Source organism: Zingiber officinale, chromosome 5B (genome assembly GCF_018446385.1).
Source record: "Zingiber officinale cultivar Zhangliang chromosome 5B, Zo_v1.1, whole genome shotgun sequence".
In the NCBI taxonomy this organism is placed as follows: domain Eukaryota; kingdom Viridiplantae; phylum Streptophyta; class Magnoliopsida; order Zingiberales; family Zingiberaceae; genus Zingiber; species Zingiber officinale.
In genome coordinates, this window is record NC_055995.1 from 114,393,120 (window position 1) to 114,418,980 (window position 25,861).

The following is a 25,861-nucleotide window of genomic DNA, read 5'->3' on the forward strand; positions in this document are numbered from 1 at the left end:
ATTCAACCTCAAAAATATTTTCTTAGTTCACAAGATGACTTAGTTTAAAAACTAACAAAACGTAGTGAAAACTATTAAAACATTTGATTCAACCATGAATACTAAAAACAATCTTACAACAAGCATCCAAAAACTCAACGTTTTAGGAAAAGAAACGACAGAATATTATTGATAAAAAAATTAACTTAAACACAACTAAATACATATTTAAATTGTTTCAAAACCCTAACCCTAGCTCAGTAAAATATGAAAATAATCGAAATTATAAAATAATCTAATAAGTAATTAAAAAGATTAAAAATCTTCTGAGTCTCCGAAAAAACTTTAAACAACATTTTTTAGATCTAAAACAGGACGATTATGGATTTCACTTGATAATCAACTATAGATCTCTAAACAAGCTTTAATTTAATATATTATTGGTCTCGTGGTTAAATCTAAATAAAATTATGACTTCTCAAAGTTTCTACCGATCCTATTCTGATACTGTTACGATTCCATTGATCCCACCACCAATCCTGCACGATCCAAGGTTGATTTGGTGTTCCAAATCATAGGATTATGGGATCTTCAGATCTAGAATGCCAATTTTGTAAACACGGCCTACAACCCCAACCTTTCTCACCTCAAATAAACCCCGTTGACCATGAGCAAGTCAATCCTCACCAAAGAACAACACATTCACCCCGATTCTCTATATCCACTTCGAAACAAACTCAAACCAATCGACAATCCACTACAAGGCTTCAAGCAACAAGAAAGAGTTTCAATTGACCAAGACCTAAATCACTACTATTTGTACTCATTTAGCTACAGTCAACAAAGTAAAATCTATCCAATTTAACATAATTGACAAACTTGTATAATCGAATATGAAGCTATTAAGGACTGAAGAAACAGCAAGAAGATTGGTCACATAGCAGTGGGCTTTACTAAGAAACAATCCAATAATTTAACACAATCAACACCTTTACTACGAAATAGAAAGGAAAAAATTCAAGACATTACACTAACAAAATCATTTTTTTTCACAAAGTTACAAGTTTCGACAAATCTAGATAAACAGAGTACAACGGAGTAAATGCAACATACCTTGAGCTGAATTAACTTTGAATGCCAAAGCATCCTCGAAGTAATGAGATCGGATCAATAATGAGCTCTACACATAATACAGATATTAGAAAGCGTGAGCATTTGATTTCTGCCTGTTCTTTGAAAACTGTATCTTAAATGAGGCTTGAATCTGAACGTTGTACCTGTCAAAACTATGGAAGGAACAGGAATCTCAAGGTATCTGTTCTACACGTACTTGCCTCGATATTTTGGTTTTGAATCTCTGTCAAACTTGGGCTTGCCATCTGGAACTTCCTGAGAGTCTGCTGGACTGAACACCGCAGAGTGAAGGTTACCATCTTCTAACCACTTGAGATGGTTTTCTTTGAAATCCAAGTGCATTTTCATGGCTGACTCTTTGATTTCTTCAGTATAAACCCCTGTCTTCACCATTGTCAGCAAATATCGGCTATAACGTAGGCTAAGTATCTGCTCACAAGAAGCAATCAGAGTGAAGCAAGGATGTTCAGGAAACTGGACATTGATCGAATTTTCGTCTCTAACAACTGGGTAGAAAAAGACGAGCCGACCACCAATCATTAACATCTTTGCAGAGAGGTCAAAAAGATCGTGTACGCATTCTGCTAAGCTGTATGGAGCAGTTGATGGTATATGATCAACCCTTTTCTCCTGTGGAACAGAATATGGAGCAACTAGGCCTTTCAACAATTTCCGGCCTCCAGATTTTCGACCTCCAGCACGAACACCATAAGGTGGGTCACATATGATAGCATCGAACACCTTAAAGAAAATTATTAAAGTAATAAGAAGAAATGCCTTGCTGAGCATGAATATATGCACTACATAACTAACAATCAGAAAGTTATTGGAAATCTCTAACTAGTAGGATTAGTTGTTCACTGGAACTTAAACTACGCCTCTTTACAAACAATAAATCAGACACACATTGTGCCTTGCTGATCAATTTATTCACTAACCATTCTGTAAAGTTTAAAACACTGGGAACAATTCTAAATGGTGTTCCAGTCTTTTAAGCTGTGAAATATGCCAAATATGGCGAGAGAAAGCACTTGATTATAATGATATTATGATCCTCATAGATCTAGATATCTTCATGGTGAAAGAAAGAGCTTGTTATAATGATATTATGATCCTTACAAAACCAGATGACTTGAGAAAATGACACAAGCGTTCATTGGAGTAACAACTCCAACTGTACATAACAAATCGTTAAGGACTCAATTATAAATAGTGAGGTAGTTGTGAACTAAAGAATCACAGAGGTGTATACATAAAATAATTATAAGATAATATATAGAGATAGAGCGGACTGCTTAAGGATAGCCCTTATAATAGTTTTCTAAGTTTAACGCGATATTAATAGCTACCATTGCCAGTTTCCACACCAAATGACTCATCCACATATCTTATCTGTGAGCAACCATGCATTTCCACTTATTTGTTCACTAAACATGTCAAGCTCTCCTCTGCAGTATGCCAAGATTTCTTCTCGGCGTCCAGTTCTTCCTTCTCCAGAAATCCCAAGCAAGAAGACGCCTTGATGTTGTTTGTCAAGCTCTCCTCTGCAGTGTGCATCATCCTCAACTCTGTACATTGAGATGTTGTTTGTTATCTCCGCATTTCTTCCAAGTGTGAGAATTCTGGGCATCATCTTATGTGTTTCTGGCTCCTTGATTTCAATTTTTTTTTTCTGGATCTTGGACAGTTTCTATACGGATTCCATTCTGTCTGGTTTTCTCAAGCATCAGTTTCGTTTTCATCTGGATTTCCAGGTTTTCCAGAATATTTCTGCATCTTTGATATTCTTGTAGGCTTGCCTGTATTTTATTCTATGAGAAATTGTCCAAAATAGTAGCCTAAGATGTCTCATTCTCCAACTACCACTCTCTTCATAGCCCAATTCGGATCTGTCTTTTCACTGAGAGATTTAACAGGAAGAGCTTAAATCTTGGGCTGCAGCAATCAAAGTTTGGTACATGGGTCAAGGGATTGTAGGATTTGACAACAACAACTACCAATACTTATAAGCCAGACAATTGCATGGGAGAGGATTGTTGGCAAGTCATTGATTCCATGCCTCATGAGCATCTTTCAATACTCTCTCTTGCTACAAAACATGGACACAGGAATGAGATTTGCACACTAGTGATATCTCTGGTGCTTATGAGGTCATTGAAAGTCTCTTTCAACTTCATCAATCTGATAAAGAGATGACTATCGAAATTGATCAATTTCTGACATTTGCTAATGATTTTTAGAGATTTACTACATATGCCTACTTTGTGTAAATCTGATACTGAAGTAATGCAAATCAGATTGACAAATTAATCTACAGCTGCGCACAAAAAGTAGTACAGGATTATTGAGTGACTGTATCATCCCAGAGGAATTTAAATATATAGTAATGTACAAATTGACTCAACCAAGTATCAATTCTTCCTTTTAGTAGAGCTATCCTTCCTTTTAGTAGCATTATAGTGTTGGCTCCTATGAAGCTAGGATGATTGATGAAAAATACAGCTATTAGATAGAATAGACAGCAAAGCATGAGAAAATTATCCAATATCGGTGAACATTTTAATAGACACATCTAATTTGGTTATTTTCTTAGCAGCACAAAAGATAGAATAGATTCCAAGACATTATTTAATTAAAAAAAATCAATGGCATTCAAGAGTAATTGTCAATAAAGTTAATAAAGAATTTGAAATTCAGTTTTGAACAAACAATACTTGGATTTCAAATATCAGAATGTGGTAAGCAAAATGGTGCAAAAACACATTTGTAGACACTAATATGGAACCAAGATCAAACATAATTCCTCATTGATAGAATCCATACTTAAGAATCTTGAAATTAGATAAAGTAGGAATTAAAAGAACATCCCGATGCACGAAGCTCCCGTCATGCGGGATCTCGGGGAAGGATCCATTGTACGCAGCCTTACCCTGTTTTTTGCAAGAGGCCGTTTCCAGGATTCGAACCCGTGACCTTTTGGTCACATGGCAACAACTTTACCGTTGCGACAAGGCTCCTCTTCAAATAAAGTAGGAATTATTCTTTATAATTCTAGATATTTGTATAACCCAAGAGAATACGGATTCAAAGAGGAGATGCAGTCACAAGTAAAGATGAATATGAAAGTACAAGTACAAACCTTGAGATGTATGCCCTAAGATCTCAACATGGCTAACTCTGATGCAAGTCTGTGGTGACGATTAATTTTTAAAGCAAATATGTTGGAACAATTAGTTGAAAAGAAAATAAGTTATGGTGATTCATTCTTACACTTGCTGCTTTAGGACAAACCATCTTTTAATTAATGTTTGATCATGTTCAAGGCATGAATTATTGCAAGCATAAAAGAGATATTAGCCATATATGTTCATTAGAGAAATTTATGATTTTCCCCTCATTTTTAATCATTTGATGTTTTGTTTAAGATAAATATAAAATGTTTTTTAATCTTTTTCTCGAAATTATTGGTACTCATCATAAATTAGTGTATTCTATTTTATGATAAATCATGGATCTATCATCTATAAATCCTGTTATTGGTGTAATAATTGTACGTTTTATATGTCATGTTCATGCATTTTCTTCTGTACTATTTTATGTTTCTTCAAAATTTTACTGAGTGCTTCAAATATTTACAGTACATTGTTGGTCATTAAACTAGTAGTTATGCTAATGAATATTAACACATAATTTTAAGCCATTTTTATCTTGATGTTACAGATGTATGATAGCACTGGGCAAATTTCATGATATCGTCTTTGTTTATATTTATATAGAGAGAGAGTGATTCAATATCCATTCCAACATGATATAAATTGAGAACAGTGCATATCTAGATGTTATCATGCATACCTTCATTCAAAAGAAAAATGATTAAACAAAAATGTCCATTATAAATAGAGGGCTACAATATATAGTGCATAATCATTCTTGGTATTTAATATGGATAAAGACAAATTGTTAAATTATTGAACAAATAAAGCAAAATAAGTACCTCTGTCAGTCCTGGGCGCCAAGGAGGCATGTTATTGTCTGCTCTCAACAAGGAAATTGGCATTGGAAGATTATACTGGAGAAATAAATGAAAAAAATAGAGATTTAACTATAACTAGAGATTTCAAACAACTTCATGAATGTTAGTAATGACACCATTGGAAAAATACAAGGTTTAATTTTGAACAAAGCACAATTATTATTCGAATATCATATTGGACTGCAGAAGTCCCATCCATTAAGTGACCGCTAGCAGGGTTGATTAGCTTGAAGTTGAAGTGGCAGTCATGTGCTAACAAAGACAATCTTATAAGGATAACTGCAGAGACATGAAAATCTGTTCACCTGGACATGCAATAATACAGAAGCAAAAACAAGTTTAGGTTATTTTCTCTCAAAAGGATATGTTTTTTCTTTGATTACGAGTTTTCATGTATTATGTGGAATTTACGTTCAAGATAAATTTTGGAAAGCCTCCAAAGTTCCATCTTCAAAAACTTCAGTAGGCCTCAAACATCTATTACGTGGAATAGATAGGATAGCCTATCTTCTTTTCTGAGTTGTACTAGTAATTTACCTGTTCCAGAGTGCTGTTTTAAAGGGGATTTATAGGGTTTGTGAAATTAATTTACCAGTTATCGTATGAATCTCCAATTTCTTTTAGCACAAGCGTCCTCAGTTGCTTAAAAATAAGAGTTTGTCATACTCCTTACATTTTTACCCAACTTTCCTCAGAAACAAGAGAGGACACAAGTGAGAAGGTAAATAGATCCTGATAGCTCATGCTAGGGAACGCAACCAAATCTCTGTTCTCACTATGATATCTATATTCCACTCTTATATCCATCACTAACTCTCTTTTGGAGCTGCTTGAAAGAATAAAGCACAGAATATGTTGATAGGCTAGCAACAATTTTCTATCAATTTGTATAAGTTCAAATTTTGCTCAACTGGATTTATTTGTTCGATTTTGCAGAACAGAGGAAGTACAATTGACCTGAAACTTAGTACGGAAGAAAACTTATCAAGATGGAAACATAATACCAGGATTTTGGTCCGAACTGACAGCATTCCACACGTCTTGTATGCAACAAAGGCAAAGATGACTCCACTGCACACACTGCCTGAGGCTGACCAAGTGGAGAGCCACTTGGAACCACTCTAAGCTGACCAAGTGGCGTCCCCACCAGAAGATGAGGCCACAGTTTGAGTGCCAGCAAGACAAACATATTGATGGAGCTGCTGACAGAGCGGAAAGAGACTGTCCTGAGGCTGACAAGGTCGCTGATGGGGCAAAACAAAGAAGTTTGGAGGCCGACGAAGCTGCGGATGCATCTCCAAAGGCTGATAAGGCTGTCCAACTTGACAATGGGGTTGCTGATGTGGAGGAATTAGAACAACTCAGCTCCACACCAGGAGCTTTTGTAAATACCCCAGATTGGTTTTGATGTGATCAACCGAATCAAGTTTGTATTTGATTCTTGTGTCTAGGTTTGCAGGAGCTTAGGAACACAAGAAGTCGAGTGGAAGACACAGCTACCGAGAAGGATGACACGGGAAAGGAGCTGACGGACTCGGTGCATCCGAGAGACGAGGTGCTGCAGAAGAGTACATCGGTGGACGAGAAGGACGTGCGCGACGTTCTAGGGACGAGAAGCCGGGAAGAAAGTCTGCTTGAGGAGAAGGTCGGAGTTGGATTCGGGTGAACTAAGTAAACCGAAGCATCACCCACGCGAAGAGATCAGCTAAGGAGCTAATCTGCCTCATGGAAAGTGTCTTCCATGGCTTGGAAGGCGCCTTCAACAAACAGTGTCGAAGTTGCCTTCCAGCCTATAGAAGATGTCTTCTGGTGCCCGTTAGCTAAAGATAAAGTTTTATCTTCGACGATAAGATTTCTCTGATTGAAGGTACCTTGAACCCTATTGAAGGTGCCTTTCAGCTTCGGATAGAGTTTTCGTTATAAAAAGACCCCTGGAGCTAGAAAATATTTAACAACTTTTGTATTATTCTCCTAGTAACTTTCTGAGCTTTTACAATAGTGTAAGAGGCTTCTCCGCCTTCATCAAAGGAGATATTTTTAGTAGAGTTTTGCAACCGCCTTGGATTAACAATCACCTACGTTGTAACCAAGTAAAAATCCTAGTCTCTTACTTAGTTCTTTTTAAGTTGTTATTTATTATGTCATATTTGGTTAACTAATATTATATCCCAGATAAAACTAGCTCGAGATTCTTCTAACTTATCTTCAGGGCAATTCACCCCCCTTTTATCGGCCTACCTACCCAACATTTGGTATCAAAGTTCAACCGTCTTAGAAGGACTAACCGTTGACTGAAGCACGAAGACGATGGTCGGACCCAACATCTACCCGCCTAAATTCGAGGGGGAGTCGCAATATGAAAGAAGCGTATGGAGGTATTTTTCAAAACAGATTTTGATTTGCTTTTAATAATTAAATATGGTTTTGCAGCTCCCAAGTACCAACAAGGAGCTGAAAAAGAGGAATATCAACGGACTAAAAAAGAATAAGTCGACTTCGTAGCGAACGGACGAGCCGAGTTCCACACCCTAGGAAGTCAGTCAAATCGGATCTTACGAATCAACAAAAGAATTTTGGAAGAAGGTCTTGGAGCTACACGAAGGAATGTTCGAAGAAAAGCTCGCGAGACGAGACCTGCTCTAGAACCAAATCAACAACCTTCGGATGGAAGAAGGCGAAACGGTTGCTCATCAACATAGAAGAATCAAGGAGCTAATCACCAGATTAACGAACCTCAGAAAAACAATAACTAATCGGGATTCACAAAGGTAAACTTTAAATGTGTTCCCTAGAACACCGGAATGGACATCTATAGTATACTCCTGCTATATCTCCAAAGACCTCTAGGTAAGTATACTAAAAAATCTTTTTTCTACTTTCGAATTACATAAGTCTCAGTGTGCAAGACAAAGGGGTTAAATCAGAACCTAGCACTACAAGCCCAGAAGAGCGGACAGGATTCAGACTCACCGATTGACGAAGACGAAACAGCCTTCATGGTAAGAAAATTCTCTAAGTATTTTAAATCTAACAAATTTAACAAGTCGCAGGCAAGAAGCTTATTCCGGGAAAACGGAAAGTAAGATGCTATAATTGTCAAGAAGAATGGCACATCAATGATGATTGTCCGAAACTGAAAAAGAAGGAGAAAAACAAAGGGTCAAGCAAACCAAAGCACAAAAAATCTGAAGGCAAAGTGAGACGAGCCATCATCGGAGTCCGAACTGGAAGAGTATGCCGGATTAACACTCATGGCGAGTCACCAAAATGAGAGCATCAATGAAGGAGAAGCTACATCTAAGGAAAGCAACAGCGAAGGGGGAGCATCCAACTTCGAACACGATACAGTAAGTGAGGTCTGTCTTCTACCTCCTAATCAACTTTATTCTGGAATAATATCAATGTCTAAATCCTTATGTATACTAAAATTTAAGAATAATAAATTAAAAAATGAAAATGTTTATTTGAAAAGAAAATTAGCTAATGCATGTCACTAGAATTGCTTGACAAAATCAAAAATGAAAATGAAAAATTAAGAGAAAAAGTTAAATCACTCAAATAAAATCCCGCATAATCAAATATTTCTCAATACTCAAATGTTAGATATAATAGTGGGCTTAACTGGTATTTACAATTTCACAAGGGCCAAATTACAAAAATAGCTAGAAATTATATTCCTAAAAATTATTTGATAAATGTAGTAGGTAAAAAATTGTATTGGATTATCAAATTATGCTTAGTATAATTTAAATTAATTTCATGCCAGAGTTAAAATTTAATGTGTTTTATTTTTCACATTGTTTAAACAAATTAATTATTTAGCATGCCTACAATTCGTATTTCAAGTTGAAAATTTTTACCATGATATTTGATGATTTAATCCACTAACAAAAAATTATTTAAAAATATTTTACTGTTATATTATTTGTTTTGAATTTTTTAACAAAATTTGTATTGTCAAAATTAAAAAATGTTTCACAGATCTATTTTTGGAAAAATTTATTTTTGTGATAAAACATGATGTTCCCTATCACAAGAAATTTTTCGAAATTTTTTGAACATTATCTAAATTATTATTAATTTTTTAAAGAAAACAATGTTTTTATTATTAAAAAATTATTAAGTCTTTATTTTTGTAAAAATTTAATTTTTCTGAAGATAAACATCATATTTTACATGCTCAGAAAAATTAATATGATTTTTCAACGTATTAAACCATTTGTAATCGTTATATTTTCAAAAATTATACTTCTGACTCAAAATATTAATCTTGAAAATAAAACAAAATCATTTGCTTATGAAAATTTTTGTACTAATCTGAAACCTTATCTTTGACATTGACAAGAATTTTCATTATATTTCAAAAAGTTACAGTACTTTTAAAAATTAATTTCGAGAAATCTGAAACTTAATTCTTAAAAATTAATTTCTTAATAAAATAAGTTCGATGAAAATACAAATTTCATGGAATGTTGTTTTAAAACACCTAGCAAAAAAATTTCGATTTATTTATATTTTTTGTTATTTTCCCTAGTTATTTTTTTTTATATGTGATCAAAAGGGGAGAATACATAGATGTTAAGTTTAGGGGAGGTTTTATTGCTTTTAAATTTCATTAATTTTAGTACATTTCTACTTGCATTAATTTTGATGATATCATTGCAATTTTGATTGTTATAATTTAATTCATGTTTGTTTAAACCCTAACTTAACTCGAGTTGATGCACATCAAAAAGGCGGATATCGTAAGTACTCCATGTTGATTTTGATGTGATCAACTGAGTCAAGTAAGGTCTTGTTTGTATTTGATTCTTGTGTCTAAGTGTGCAGGAGCTTAGGAACATAAGAAGTCGAGCAGAAAACGCAGCTAGCGAGAAGGATGACACGAGAAAAGAGCTGACGGGCTCGGTGCATCCGAGGGACGAGGTGCTGCGGAAGAGTACACTGGTGGACAAAAAGCCGAGAAGGAAGCCTGCTCGAGGAGAAGGTCGGAGTTGGGTTCGAGTGAGCTCCATTCTGATTAGCTAAGGAGTTGATCTGCCTCATGAAAGGCGCCTTCCATGAACAGTGTCGAAGGCGCCTTCCATAAATAGTGTAGAAGGCGCCTTCGACACTGTTCATGGAAGGCGCCTTCCATAAATAGTGTAGAAGGCGCCTTCCAGTGTCGTTAGCCAAAGATAAAGTTTTATCTTCGGCGATAAGATTTCTCTAATTAAAGGCGCCTTGAACCCTATTGAAGGCGCATTCCAGCTTCGGATAGAGTTTTTCAGGGACTATAAAAAGACCCCTGGAGCTAGGAAATATTCAACAACTTCTGTATTAATCTCCTAACAACTTTCTGAGCTTTTCAAAAAGTGTAAGAGGCTTCTCCGCCTTCATCAAAAGAAATATTTTAAGAATTTTAGTGGAGCTTTGCACTGCCTTAGATTAATAACCACCTAAGTTGTAACCAAGTAAAAAAATCCTAATCTCTTAGTTTCTTTTAAGTTATTATTTATTATGTCATATTTGGTTAACTAATATTATATCCCTACTAAAACTAGCTCGAGATTCTTTTAACTTATCAAGCACCTCTATCAGATCCGGCAAGACATCTTGCAAACAGCCGGTTCTGCCGCAAGCCAACTGAATAGCTGGTTTGATTCTGAGTTGCGGGTTAGTGTCAAGGTTGCGCACGACTTCTTCAAGCCACGGAGCATCAAGGAGGGAACAGCAGTAATATGGAAGCTGTTCCTCATGCCAAAGCACCAATTCTTCATCTGGCAGCAGCTTGCGAACAGCAAGGTGTGGATCAAGGATAAGCTGTCATATGTAGATTGCAAGACATGTCCGTTATGCCAATGGACAGACAAGACCGTGGACCACCTCTTCTTCAAATGTTCCGTAGTTAAATCTCTATGGGACATGGCAATTAGCTGCCTCCGCATCAGTTGCACCTACAGCACAATGGCAGAGTTACTGGACAGCTTTGGATTGCAGGGACAGCCGGCTTAACAAAAGCCGGCTCTTGGGTATCTCTTGTATGCTTTACTTGATATGGCAAAACTAGAAATATGTGTCAATATGAAGGTAGTGTGCCACTCATGGAAATGATGTTCAGAAAGGTCCAAACACATGTTTTTCGGGTTTTGAACGGTCCAAATGTAAGTCCTTGATTGATATCAATACAATTTACCTTCATAAAAAAAAACAAAGGCAAGGATGACAAAATCTGGTCTGGGTCCTTGTTATCTCCATTATGTCAAACAGACTTGACCACTAAAATTATTACTACTATTTACCATACATTTTCTTGTATAATATAAAGGCTAACATATCTACAATTACACAAATTTCTATGACCAAATACCTGCTCAAAGTTGCTCCAAACATTGCAGTTGGGTCCACGCCCATCACGAACTACTCTTATATCGATATCTGCACCCTGGAAATTTTTTGTCAGACTAACAGTGAAAGATTACTAAACATAACAATAATAAGGATTAGTTCAAACAAGAGAGACCATTGTCAACGCTCCAAAATGTGCAGCAGCAACCAGTATACTCCCAGTTCCAACAAATGGGTCATAAACAAGCTTTCCTGGTTGTGCAAGGCCTTGATTAGCCATAAGAAAGGCTATTTCAGCATCCATTGCCGTTGGACCTAGGTACTTGCGACTTTTTAATTGGTAAGTGGGCAGCAGCTTTCTGTCTGCAGCTCCAACCTCCCGACCAAAGAAGACAGTCCTCTGAACAACTGGAGGAAGGCCATTGGTTGAACCATAATCATCAGTTTCTATAAGCCAGAACTTGTGATCAGGTTTACGAAGATCAACTCGGCCCTGAGCCAAATTCAAATGTAGAATAAGTAAGAAAGTTAAGAAAATGAAAAGTAGCATGAGAACAAAAGTCACAAGTTGTAATTTTAAATGCCATCATGCTTAATTGAATATAAAAATATAACTTATGACGTTATAAAAGCCTGAGTGGATGACAATTATTATGTTTTACTAAGAAAAATAAGGATCAATGCATTTGTCTTCTAATAGTTCAATACCAGCACTAACTTCCATAGTTGCCCTTGTGTTAAAACTACAAGTGTGTTCTCAGATGTCTGAACAAGTTCATGAAAGAAGAGGTAAATATAGTTTTCATGAAACCACCATTAGAAATATTAATGGCACATTGTGCAAGACTATGCAATAATACTATTTTATTAAATTCCATTAAAAAAAAAAAGCCTACCATGAACTTCTTCAACCATCACTACGGCATCATAGACTAGTTAAAATATAATAAGGGATAAACACATGTCCTCAAGAAATCATCAAGAGAGTAAGTACAAAATACAGATAGCTATACTGGCAACAAAAATCAAGTTAAATCAAGAACACACATGACAAGGATGCTACAACATGCCAGTTCATGTAGTTCCAACATTGCAAGTCCATGCTACAAGAGCAAGCACTAACAAGATTGGGAGAGTAGCAAAGGAGCAACTGGACTAATTATAAAGGCATAGAACTACTTGCCTCTATTATCTTATACCAATTTAATATGGATCCACAATTGTCTGCAAAAATATGGTTGCAAACCATCTGAATGCATCTAGACATTAATTACTAAGTTTTCACCAGAATAAATCATTTGTTTTCTCTTAGTTAGCTCTTTCAGGACATGTATCGTCCAAGGGGCAGAAATTGTAAGGGAGGAAATGAGAATAGGGAAATAAATTTATGGAAAAGGATAAGGAAGTTTAAACCTATCCGTGTTTCCTTAGAAGGAAAGAAGGCATGAGAGAAATATTTCTCTCTGTTTTCTGTAGGGAAATAAAGAGGAAGGAAAATTAAATTTGTAGAATTTATCTTGTGAAAAAAAATCAGTTAAACAAAAACAGTCATTTTCCAATTGTTAGGTTGAAATTGGTGGCGTTGCAAAGTAATTTCACCTTTCCCTCCAATTTGGACAAAAGCCAAATTGGTCAAAACTGGGAAAAAGTTTACCCAACTGTTTATTTCCCTCCTTCTGTTTGTCTTAAAAAAGGAAGGAAAAGTAGGTAGGAACTCTTCCCTAGGTTCATTCCATTCGGTATTTCCAACCAAGGAAACACATGTTACAAGGACACCCTTGAAAAACAGAACTCAGATAATCAGTCCATCGGCTACATCTAACCAGATTATAGGCCACAGCAGTCAGCAGCAGTCAGCGCTAACCTTGAATGGAATATAACTAAGTCCTTGAATCCGTTCATTTTGTTCCTTGAAGCTTATCACTTTGCCAAAACTGTCAACAGTTATCCGGAATGAGCTTTCTGATAACAAATATGGCAATTTACGTTCATCTGGAAACTCCTTAATGGCCTTTTCCAGTTCCTCATAGCTACTTCCTTGTCCCCATAGTTCATAGAGTCCCTTGACCAGTATACCTGTAAGTTTTCAATATGCAATGTTTGTGACATTAGGAATGCTGGTTGTACTTTGATCAATATTTTTAGAGAGAATTTTCATATACTTGAAATGAAGAAAAAAATTTCTTAGCAGGTGCTCCAACTAGTAGAGTATTACAGATCTAGTGATAACATTGGAACAGAAGATTCGATTGAAACTAACAAACCTTATTTAAGCAGCACTCAAACAGACATGTTAAGTACTTTATCATCATAATTGCATTAGTCCAAAGTGTTCCAAGCTGATAAAAGTTATTGTTTGTCTTTCAGAAAGGGAGTAAGTATATAATAAGGGTACGTTCCTCATATTTCAGCCACTATTAACATGCATTTACATGGAACTTAACCACCTTGTTGCATTCGCAATTTACCCCACTAATTCAATTTCAAACTGCAAGATTGTTTTTCCCCACAACACACTTCGGAAGAACAAGAAAAATATTCAATTTTATGCTACAATAAGAAATTTCACCGTTAACTAGTTCAACTAAGAGAAAAAAGAACTTCTCCAATTCTAACTTCTAAAATCATTGCTCGTTCGTTATCAAATAACAGAATACCACATCTCCAATAGATAAAACAATCCTTATACAAATTTCATCTCTATTGTGAAACGAACTGCCTTCTCAGGGATCCAATTATCACTAAACAACATTTTGAACAAATGCACTCGCTTGTGAAGCTCTACCTAGAGCCATTGGTGGAACACTTAATCTGATCACAGGTAAACAACCATGATACAGTCCCAAGGTCCCAGAGCATCACAGGTTCTAGGGGTTTCTATGTGGAGGGGGAAAAACAGCGGAAATAAGATAAAGGCAGGAGCTTTACTTCGGTTAGCGACGTTTCTAGCAATCTCCTCGGAGGGAAAGGAGACGAAGTGGAAGGGGGAGTCCAAGTGGTGGCTATCCGGAAGCTTCCATTCCAGCGAGCGCGTCGACGAGGACTCCTCCCCGACGCCCCCTCCGAAGGCTCCAAAGAGTTCGGCCAGAGACTCGACCTCCGGCCTCCGGTAGTCCAACAGCCTGTGGTAGAAGACGCAGAGAAACCACATCCTCCTTCTGCAATCGTCGTCCGCTGTTGCTGTTACTTCGCCTGCGAGGCGACGGCGTGGACGAAACCCTCAAAACTAAACCCTTTCCGGCGGCGAAGACAAATGAGTGTGATTTAAAAGGGTTAAGCTTCCATTCCTGCGAGACGAAATAATTCATGAAAATTATTTTAGGTTGATTAAAATTATTTTAAAATAATTATAAAAAGTATGAAATAACTACTAAAATACTACAATAATATTATATTAACTATGATATAACACTTATAAAATACTTATAACACCTTATATTTTCTGGTAAAAAGTCATATATTCACCGGCGCTCCACACAACTGGCCTTGTAAATATCTGTAGATAAATTAAAAAACTGGACAAGTGGCAACGCAGGAGAGTTTCGTCAAAAATCAATCCTCGTCTATTTATATAAATCTACTTTCCCACCCTTATTTATTTTTATAAATATATTTATCATCAAAAATTATATAAAGAAAAATAAATTATGAAATTAATTTATAGTTAGTCGTGAAATGATTAAAAGATGAAAGTAAATTTTATTTTGAAGATATATATCTATCAAAAATTAATCTTTGATCCAGTGTTATAAATCATCCTCTAGGGGCAACCTACAGGGGCAACTGCTACGTAGTATTTAAAAGTAAGAATAATGTTATAATAACTAATTATAATGCATAAAATAATAGGATAAATAAAGAATAATATTGTAATAGCTTATAATATCATTGAAAATAATAATATTCTCGAAATAAAACTTTGATAATGGTTTTTTGACTTTTGTTTTTTACTTATGACAATTTACATATAAAAAGTTAGAATTATATCTATTGAGAAAATTTTGAAAGATATATTTAAAATGATATGAATATATATATAAATAATTAATAAATATTCTAGTTAAGTGATATGAAATTATTATAAATATATAAATCAAATGAAGAAAAAGAATCTTAATTAATAATAATAAAAATAAAAATAAGATAAAATTTATTTAAATATAAATAATAATATAATAAAGAATAAAACTTAATAAATTGACAATTTCATATAGTCAACTTCATATAATGAAATAATTTTTTTTTAAATTCAGATACCCAATTCAATGAATATAACACAATTGTTATATATATTGAACACGATTGAATATATCATAAATTGTTGTAAAAATAAATTTACAATGATTTTTTAATTAAAATAATTTTCTTAATAAAAAAACTTAATGTGCTTCTCTACTGGTGTCAGAAATCTTGATATGCCACTCTAGTAAATGACAAACGCAAATTGATATAAAAAATAAAAAAATCTTTAATTTTTAGAACCCTAGTTGATTTAAATAAGTTAATCCATCAATTAACTTAAGATAAAACTAGCTTAATGAAGGATGAAAACTAATTAGAAGCCAACGAATAAAATATTTAATTAAAGTGACAAAATCATCTATCTAATTAAAAGTTACAAACAAAAAAACAAAAACCTTTTTAGCTATCAAAGTAGAAGAAACTAAGAACAATCGGTGTTATATATAATGATACATGCACACATTGTTGAACAAATATCCTAAGAAGCCTTTCCTTTCGACGCAAACCTTGATCTTCGAGTTGTAACAACACTAATCTCGTCTTCAGTACATTTATGAATCTGAAAGGATGATTTTATGTTTCATTGTACACACTGGAACTTAGGATTTGTTTCGTTTATCTCCGACGAAAATGAGACTACTTGGTCCAAGGAAGTGACCCGGGAAATGGAACTGGACCGCAGTAGCTGAACAAGCCTTTTAGCTCAGGGCAACCGTCGGGGTAAGGGACAAACCGGTGAAATGGATCTCTGGTTAGTCTCTTCCGGTGAAGTGTACCGAAACAACCATATGGGTCTTCTTGAAACTGAGCCCGAGCAAGAGCTTCACCTTTCTCTGCAGCCTCCTGTGCTCCTGGGGCAGTAGGTGTACCCACATAGAAGAAACTCCCTTCTGGAAATCCTATCGCCGGACGGTGCAGCTGTGCAAATCTCTCTCTCTTGAAATCATAGCTTATGATCTGACACCAAAGTTGAACTGAACAAAATCATTTGTAATCCATGATGAACGATACACATGATACGAAGGCAAAAATAACAAACGGCAAGCAAGAATGTAAGAATTCAGTCGGCGAAAACATTTTGCATATCACAACATTCAGATCTAGGTAGAAAATATTTTGTCGAACATACGAGTATGCATATTCAAAATATCAAAAAGCAAGGGGCGAATTACAGTTTAAGCAACAGATGGATCGGGTAACTTCATTTTGTATCTATCTACTTTTAACTCAACTTGGCGTCGACTTTGTTCTTGAATTGGTCTATCACCGAATGATCATCTTCATCACGACGAGCTAGTGCAATCCCTCTTCGGTAAGGAAACAACTGCTTTCACACTGCAACCAAAGCACACCCCTACGTTCGCTCTCCTCGTGCCACTGCGAAGGCCACAGCACTAGAATGAGTGGCGACCTTCCCACAAGCTGCAAGAGCCACATCATTCCACACTGCTTGACCATGCATAGACTAGAGCCCAAATGCATTCTTCAATTGATTAGCAAATATCGAGGATTGCATTGGTTGGTATGATATGACCCCTCTTGTACGAATTTGATTTGCCAAAATGAAGCTCACTAGAGCTCATAAGAAATTTTGGATAATGGAGTACTTAAATAAATTTGAGGGACTCCACATACGCAGTGAAGCTAAAGAAGATCCTAGAATTATCCTTATTTACTTCATTGACAGACTTGTCAGAGTCTCCACATTGCATCATAGCTCTCCTACCAAAACCCCATCATCTTATAAGTCATCTTAAACAAAATAAAAAAAACGATTAACTTAATTAATTGCAGAACTATCATCCAACAAGCAAAGGCCAACTCACAAAGTCAAAGGATAGAGAGACCTAACCCTAACTAAAAAAAATGTGCAATATTAGAACTATCATAGTAGAAGTCATGTATCATCAAAATAACCACATAGAGTGTTGTTTGTAGAACTAGAGCACTCCCCTAAACATGAAATCACATACTCTCCAACCTTGGGAAGTAATTAGAATGTATACTAAAATCCTAACTTTTTGTATAAACATTTATTTAGAAATAAAAATCACATTGGTCAAATGTCTACATTTATATGCTAAGTGTGGTTGTTCAATTAATTTATATTGTAGATAACATGGTGTGTGGTGTCACACACAGAAGATCATGTTATCGGCTCCTTATAAATTATAAACAGTAGCTCACGACTAAGATGGATAGGAACAAACCATTGGAATAGTCGTAGTGTAATTTGGTATTAGTTTATCTTGACTATAAAATTACACTAGTATACTCTGAGTGTATTGAGCAGGACTATTTAAGGTAAGTTCTTTTTATACTGACTACATAAAAGAACAAGACATTTGTTATTATGGAAGTGTGTGCTCTTAATCATGATATAATAACAAGCACATATACTCAATATTCATTTCTTTAATTTATCAAAGGGTGCGATTTAGTTCGATAAATCAATAGACCCGATAAGTTGGAAAATAATATTATTTATATGGTGTGTCGTTGATTATAGAATGAAACTGTGTCCTAGTAATCTAGGCTGATAATGTCCCCAAGAGGAGCTCATAAAGGTTGTCATGTAAACCCTGCAGGTGGACTTAGTCCGACGTGACGATAAGGTTGAGTGGTACTACTCTTGGAGCTAGATATTAATTAAGTGAGTTGTCAGTAACTCATTTAATTAGTGGACATTCGATATCTTAAACACAGGGAGATTAACATACTCATGATAAGAAGGAGCCCATATAGTAATATGAGATTGGTGCGGTAGTTCAATAATAACTCTTTAGTGGTATGAGTTATTATTGATGAACTCGAGTTGGGTGTTCGGGGCGAACACGGGAAGCTCAAGTTCATCGGGAGACAAAAACTAATTCCTCCTCTCGGTCCCTATCATAGCATCTTAATTATAAAGTGTTATACTCACCCATACCCACCATCTTACCCATCTTAAGGTGGTCGGCCAAGATTAGCTTGGAGCCCAAGCTAGGGTCGGCCAAACCAAGGTTAGATGGGTCAAGTAGGTGGTCGGCCCTAGCTTGAACCCAAGCTTAGGTGGCCAACCATAATTAAATTAAAAGGGATTTTAATTTTTAAAATCTTTCCTTATGTGGAAACCATGGTTTTAAAAGAAAGTTTAAAATTTAAATTTTTCCTTTTATAGATTTCTACAAAATATTAAGAGAAAGGTTTGATATCTTTTCTTATTTGTAGTTAAAAGGAAGATTTTAATTTTTGATAAAACTTTCCTTTTTTGTAACCATCCTCATGATTTTAAAAGAGAGTTTTAAAATTTAAATCTTTCCTTTTATAGCTTTCTACAAAAGATTAAGAGAAAGATTTGATATCTTTCCTTATTTGTAGTTAAAAGGAATATTTAAATTTTGGAGAAAACTTTCCTTTTTGTAATCATCCACATGTTTTAATAGAGAGATTTTAATTTATAAAAGTTTCCTTTTATAACCAACCATGAAGGGAATTTTTTAAAGAGAAATTTTTATTTTAAAAATTTCCGGAAACAAATTAGGAAGTTTTAATTTTGTGTTTAAAACTTTCCTTATATGGAGGACATGTAGGGGTCGGCCACATTAATAGAAGAAAAGGAAATTTTTTTTTTATCAATTAAATTTTCCTTTCTATGGCAAAGAAAATAAGGAAGTTTTTATTAAAACTTTCCTTATTTTCCAAGACCAAGGAATATAAAAGAGATGGTAGAGGTGTCTCACCTCACAACAATACTTCTATTATTCCTCTCCTCCTTGGTGGTGGTCGGCCCTCATCCTTCTTCATCTCCTTTTCTTCTTATTTGGTGGCCGGCGGCATCAACTCTTGGGGAGTCCTTGGTGGCCGGATTTTGCTTGGACAAGAAGTAGAGAAAGGAGGCTTTGTTTCTTTGCATACCTTGGAGCTTGGTTGGTGGCCAAAGTTCTTCATCTCAAGAAGTTTCTTGGTGGCCGAAACTTGCAAGGAGAAGGAGGTTTGGGTGGATTCTCGTCTCGGTAGATCGTCGCCCACACGACGTCTGAGAAAAGAAGAGGAATACGGCAGAAGATCGTGAGGTCTATAATATAAAAGGTATAACTAGTTATTAGTTTCCGCATCATAACTAGTTCATCCTTTTATTTAGATCTTGAAATACCAAACACAAGAGGCTAATGAATCTAGGTTATCGAATTTATGTTTTCGATTTTGTGTTTCTTTTGTTTTTCGAACTTGTGATTCGATTGTTCTTTTTGGTTAAACCTAGGGTTACTATAAGGAAATTAAATATTGAATTTCGTTGAAAGGCTTTGTCTAGGAAGTGGTAGATGCTCCCATACCCAAGAAGGCCTAGTGCCTCGCCATGTTTAACCTGGAAGCCGATCTCTGAAATTAATATTTAATTGAATTTGTAACATGGGTGGATTTGGATCAATAATGTTAAGCATCGTTTGCAATCAAAGTCTTAACCACTAAGAACAGATAAGTTGAATTTGGAATCAATAATGTTAAGTTCTGTTTGCGATTCCAAATTTAATTTCTAAAGAACACAATAGGTTGTTAGGAATGGTTCAGGACTTGTACAAAATTTTTGTACAGGGGAACCGGTACGATATTCCGAGTAGCAACCAACAATGACAACATTGAATCCACAGACGATATCCTAGAAGCTGAAAGAGGTGGGGGAGAAACAATAGAACTGCAAGTATTGAAGTTCATCTTGTGCACACCCACAATGGATGTCACATGAAAACACAAATTTTTTTGTATACTTATGCGAAGTATGGAAATAGAACATGTAAGATTATTATAGGAAGTGAAGATAGTGGACGTTGTATGAACCTAATTTTCTCACAAAGCCTTTCTAAAATCCAATCATACTAGAACCTCACTCAAACTCTTACAAAGTAGCATGGGTTAATCAAACTTCCCTTTCGATTATGCAAAATGAGATGAGCCCATACACTAATAAAATTTGGTGATGTCCTCCCCATGAACATAGCTCATATCATTCTCAGTAGAGCCTGATTTTTTGAGCTCTCTTTAACTCACCATGAGAGAGAAAACACCAACATCTTTAAACACAATGGGCAAAATACCGAGTTGTTACCGTCCTAGCCTAACCTAGTTAAACCAAGACCCAGGTTTGCCCAACCTTCATGGTACTTCAAGGTAGTCTCTTCACCTTCTTACACAATTTTGAATTTGAAAAAGAAGGGAAAGACATAATTGCCCTAGTAGCTGAGACCTTAAGGTTGTCTTAGATGAGTAGCAAGACATGAGGAATTGCTACCTTTGTGCATGAGTAAACATGCAATAAACTTCATTCCCATATAGCTAACTTCAATCATATTCATTAGAATCACGAATCAAGTCCTAAAATCTTGTATAAGAAATTTTTTAGTAGTTTACTTTAATGGCATCCTTATCTATAGCAAAGGGCATGACACCCACCTAGAAGGAATCCATCTAGTCCTCGAGACACTTCGAACTTAAAAGTTGTTTGTTAACTTGAAGAAGTGCTCCTTACAATCCCAAATTCTCTACATGTGTATTTATTATCTTTGGAATAAAGGGTTCAGGCCAATCCTTTATTGCCTTTGGTGATGTTTGTCGTTAACAAGAAGTTTAATCAATAAAGTCTTTGCGTTGTCATGATTTATTATGCAAAGGAAGATGAAATGAAATAGCATATTATGGCAACTAATTCTATTACAAGCTTATTAATTAGCAAACATTGAACTAGCATCAACTCAGTGCACTATATACATTCTAATACAATCCTAATTTTAAATTGGATTTTAAATTAAGAAATTCAAATTTAGAAAAGGTATGAGCTAACAGTTCAACAAAGGAAATAATGATAGGAAAGTGAAGCTCACAGTAATATTCTGAGGGTAAGAGCCTGTCAGTTCACGAAAACGACAAACGCTAAAAAGAAGGTTCTCAAAGCTATCCCGTGCATGTTCCTCTGTGAGTGCTCTATCCCTGACACTATCTTTGTGTCCTGTAAAGGAAGATTAAAAAAAAAAACTCAATGGAAAGAGCAAGCATAGTGCTGAAACAAAATAATGGTAGATCAAAAGACTGGGCAGACAACAATTGATGATGTAATCCTTTTGGAAAAGGCCTTGCAAATATCAAAACTATGCAAGTCAAATTGGGCATCTGATATATCCAAAACTTTGAGAATATTTCTTTGCGTGATAATAAATAATACTTCAACTAAAAAGAATATACATGTGTGCTACATCTATCAATTTCCTATTTCATTTCCAATATTAATCATGGAGGAGGTAAAAATATTGTAATATCTAATCACCCAGACAGAAAAAAAAAACAAAGGAGTAATCTAATGTTGAAAGAGCAAACAAAGAACACAATTTGACCATTCAAATTGTAGGATGGATTTAATAATACTAAGGAACAAAACCTATATCATTAAGATATAATAAAAGTGCTATGCAGCCAAACTAGTACAGATATATGCCAAAAAACAAAAACAATCAGAATACTAAAAAAAACATGTATAACATATACATAAAATCAGTATTTACATGATGATAGAGAGAGAAAAGGGGAACAAAGTACTTGGAGAATGCAGCTGGGTTGGGTTCCGTGAATATAAACTCAATAAATTTTCTTTTCTGAATCTAAGACTAAATCAAGAGGTTCACAAGAAATAGAACAGTACTTGTAAATTTCTTAATTTTATTATATCTTACTGTCTTGCAATTAAATAGAAATATCTTCCTCATACTCGTAACATCTTTCTTTCCAATCCCTGACAAATAGACTTCTAGCAAGAAAGACATGGATGCATCCTTTCCCTTAAGTTTAATTCACCATAAATGTATAGGACACCTCAAAAACAGAAAAAAGGCTGAATATCAATTAATAAGGATGGTGCTGTTATGCTAAACCGTGTTGCTTAACCATGCAAGATTGACCATTAAAAGGACTTTTTCACATCAACCACAAAATCTGAGAGCCTTACTATCAGACTTTAGTACATCTATTTAGCTTGAAGATAACTAAAAACAGAAACTCATAGGCTAACAAAGGATATAAAAGTTGATCGAGACAGAAAGATTCACTACAAAACATACAAAAATAATAGTAAAATGTCATGATTTTGGTTGAAAAAACAAGGGCAGCCCGGTGCACGAAGCTCCTGCCATGCGGGGTCCCGGGGAAGGATCCATTGTACGCAGCCTTACCCTGCTTTTTGCAAGAGGCTATTTCCAGGATTCGAACCCGTGACCTTTTGGTCACATGGCAACAACTTTACCGTTGCACCAAGGCTCCCTTCATGTCATGATTTTGGTTGAATTAAGTAAAATTTTAGGAAATGATGAAAAGCCCATTTATTAAAATTGGGGAAAGCTAGAGCTGGAAGATATGACAGACGGTGTGAATCAGCTACAAAATCATTTCAATGTTTCAGAGTGTGCATTTTCAATTAGATGATAAAAGTATAGTTGTAGAATTGATTTTCTCCATGCCTCGATAATCAATTCCTTGGATAACACATTTGCAATTAAGAAATACAACTAAGACACAACACTTTTTTGCCTTTGCAGGATTCAACAAAACTCTTCCTAATGATTTATCAAAGGATCGTATACACATTGTGACATGGCAGTCTTGAAACGTACCAGTCATGGTAAATGTAAATAAATAAAAACTCCAAAACCTAGCATTTTAAAATTACAATTCTAGGTTTTCTTTTAGCTTTCACACATGATCATGCACAATGAAGATGATGAATTTTAAGGCAGCCAAAGAGCCTTAAAAAAGGAAATTTCACTTGACTTTTACAAGTTCAAAAAGAGTTAAATTCGGGTTGTGCTAATTGAAAATCAGCAACAATACAAATTGAGAAAGAAATGAAAAATGTGTTTGCTCAAACCTAGTTCGTACTATTGAATATTTATCCTCTTCTTATTATAGCAGAGAGCAAATGATGAATTTCTATACAAACCCCCGGTGTCAATTGACACGAAAGTATGGAAGAAGGTTGCTTTACAAATAAAGGAATAAGTGATCATACCAAACCAGCCTTTAGACTCTGCAACAAACCAGTAACTTTGTGCTTCACTGCGAGGACCGCCATCCTTTCGGGTTTCCCCACCACTAAATAGAAGAAGTGCTCCCTCATCCTTCGCTGCACTCTCCACTCCTACTTGGATGTGTGCCAAGAATGTAGCTGCCTGCCCCGGGTTCTTCTGATAGGGTTCTAGGAACCATGAATCCTCATTGTCAAACTTACCGCAGTTGGTGCTCGTGTAAATTGAATGTCCAGCAACCATCACAAGATTGCGAAGATTTGGCAATGGATACAAGTCTGAGCTCAGACCCAAGTCACCACTTCTCCGGAAATCCATCATTTGAAGCTTCCTTTCGTACAAAGAAAGCACTACCAGGATGGCGATACCAAAGGACAAAGAGGTGAGAAAGACTGCAACTGGGTGAAGCTTGTAGAAGTAATGAATGCGGTTTGAGATAGAATGTATCATCCTGATGGGAGCGATAAATTTAGAATTCTTAGGCTTACGAAAGCTCTTCCTGGAGTTTCCTGACTCCAAATCGAAGTCACCTCGGGTGTAAGCATGAAAGGGATTTCCTGATCCAAATGACTGATTGTTCATAATCGCATTCGGCAAGCAATCAAGAAAGCTTCAATTAACCTCGAAAGACATCTGCCGATCAGGAGAGTATAGAAGAAGCAAAAAAAAAAAAAATGATTTTGCTACAAGATTTAGAGCAATATGAAGGGGAACCCAACAGAAATCAAGGTAAAGAAGAAAAAAAGAGGGATCTCCGACGTTACCTCAAATAAACACAAGAAATAAGCGCGAAAACATTAAACAAACTGAAAACATGGGGAGATCGACGATTGACGCGACTAGAATAACGACGATCCCTCAGACTCGCCGGTCACGGCGACGAGCGATCCCTGTGACGAGGAGGTCGACACCGGCGTCTAAAACGGGATCCAAAATTACGAGAAGATTGAATGGGAATTGGAATCGAGGAATCGACTCGTAGGAAATTTCACTGGGATCTTTCCCAGAATTTCAGAAATATTAAAAAATAAAATAAAAATCAAAGGGCTCCCTAATTATCAAAACAAAGTAGCAACTTTCATTTACCTCCTCAAATCCTAGGTTTTCACTAAAATACCCCTAGTGAGAATATGAAATATTTGACGGTAGGTTCCCCTTTTCCAGAGCTCATTCCAATTTGTCGAATTGAATTGACAAATCAAGCAAAGGTCAATTTTCGATGAAGTTAAGAGTAATACCTTCAAGGAGCTCCCACTGTGACTTGCATAAATGAGAAACCTCCCTCTTATAGTGGGAGGGACTCCGAGGGAGATTTTTCATTTATATGAAGAAGTGGCTCTGTGGTTACATATATCAACTAAGTTCACGGGCTGGAGATAAGCGGACTCGAACCGTTGACATCCATCATAGGGTAAACCATCACCTCTCAGGCCTCCCCGATTGATTCTACATAGAGCCGCTTCTTCGTGGTTTTTTTTTTTTTTTATATTTTATTTTTTTTAATAATTAAAAAAAAGACAAGAGAGCAACGGCTAATTTACAGGTTGCATGCCGTTGAACAACCGCTAATTTTTAGCCATTGTTCAACGTTTTAATTTAATTATTTAATATATAAAAAAATCTATAAATTGTTGGATATTGGGGTCTAAATGGACCAATACGATTTTGAGGAGGAAAAATCGGAAGCCATCAATTGTTGAAAGTCGTAATTGACTTCAAAATTGAAATCTACGTTTCGCGTAGATAGATTTAGACTATTAATTTGCTCAAAACCGATTAAGGGTGAATGAGAAATTAATGTTCAAAGTCGGCCCAAAATAACATTGGTTATTCATTAAGGAAATGCAAGGGAGAATAGTCCCACATCGGAAATTTCCGATGTGCATTCCTTACTTATTAATGATGTTGAGTTATTGGAGTTAACTCAGAAAAGTACCAGGTACTCTCTACTCAGGGGCGAGCAGGTGCTCGCACCTGTGAGCCCGCCACCCGCCACGTGCGCAATGGGCGCTTTGTAGGCGCACTTCGCATCGTCGCGAGGAGCTTAAATTTATGCTCCAGGTGACATTGCAGTGCCTACATGGCACTCGGGTGACGTGTC

General features: G+C 35.7%; 2 protein-coding genes across 3 annotated transcripts; both read right to left on the reverse strand.

Annotated features, from left to right (window-relative positions):
- Positions 1-895: 895 nt before the first annotated feature.
- On the reverse strand, positions 896-14,768 carry LOC121985412 (tRNA (guanine(10)-N2)-methyltransferase homolog). Its single transcript, XM_042538850.1, has 7 exons — positions 14,402-14,768; positions 13,338-13,549; positions 11,649-11,966; positions 11,496-11,570; positions 5,108-5,182; positions 1,257-1,854; positions 896-1,159 (listed from the first exon to the last, which is right to left on the reverse strand). The coding sequence occupies exons 1-6, from the start codon at positions 14,622-14,624 to the stop codon at positions 1,300-1,302; spliced, it is 1,458 nt and encodes a 485-aa protein (XP_042394784.1). The 5' UTR covers positions 14,625-14,768; the 3' UTR covers positions 896-1,159; positions 1,257-1,299.
- Positions 14,769-16,028: 1,260 nt separating this feature from the next.
- On the reverse strand, positions 16,029-24,788 carry LOC121985413 (uncharacterized protein C57A10.07-like). 2 transcript variants are annotated; one of them, XM_042538853.1, is made up of 4 exons: positions 24,525-24,788; positions 23,745-24,370; positions 21,574-21,698; positions 16,029-16,672 (listed from the first exon to the last, which is right to left on the reverse strand). In XM_042538853.1, exons 2-4 carry the CDS (start codon positions 24,340-24,342, stop codon positions 16,352-16,354), a joined length of 1,044 nt encoding a protein of 347 aa, XP_042394787.1. In that variant the 5' UTR covers positions 24,343-24,370; positions 24,525-24,788; the 3' UTR covers positions 16,029-16,351. The 2 variants fall into 2 exon arrangements, with proteins under 2 accessions (XP_042394787.1, XP_042394786.1); XM_042538852.1 differs by having other exon boundaries at positions 23,745-24,393; positions 24,525-24,787.
- Positions 24,789-25,861: the final 1,073 nt, after the last annotated feature.

Bases quoted from the DNA above. Each gene is read 5' to 3' on its own strand.
- LOC121985413 (XM_042538853.1), bottom strand. From the start codon at position 24,342: ATGAACAATCAGTCATTTGGATCAGGAAATCCCTTTCATGCTTACACC. The intron at 21,699-23,744 runs GTATGATCACTT...CTTCCTTTACAG, and splicing joins AGAGTCTAAAGGCTGGTTTG to GACACAAAGATAGTGTCAGG. The intron at 16,673-21,573 runs GTGAGCTTCACT...CTTTGGTGTCAG, and splicing joins CTTACCCTCAGAATATTACT to ATCATAAGCTATGATTTCAA.
- LOC121985412 (XM_042538850.1), bottom strand. From the start codon at position 14,624: ATGTGGTTTCTCTGCGTCTTCTACCACAGGCTGTTGGACTACCGGAGG. The intron at 11,967-13,337 runs GTTAGCGCTGAC...AATTTGGCTCAG, and splicing joins TTAGTTATATTCCATTCAAG to GGCCGAGTTGATCTTCGTAA. The intron at 11,571-11,648 runs GTCTCTCTTGTT...AAAAATTTCCAG, and splicing joins ATTTTGGAGCGTTGACAATG to GGTGCAGATATCGATATAAG.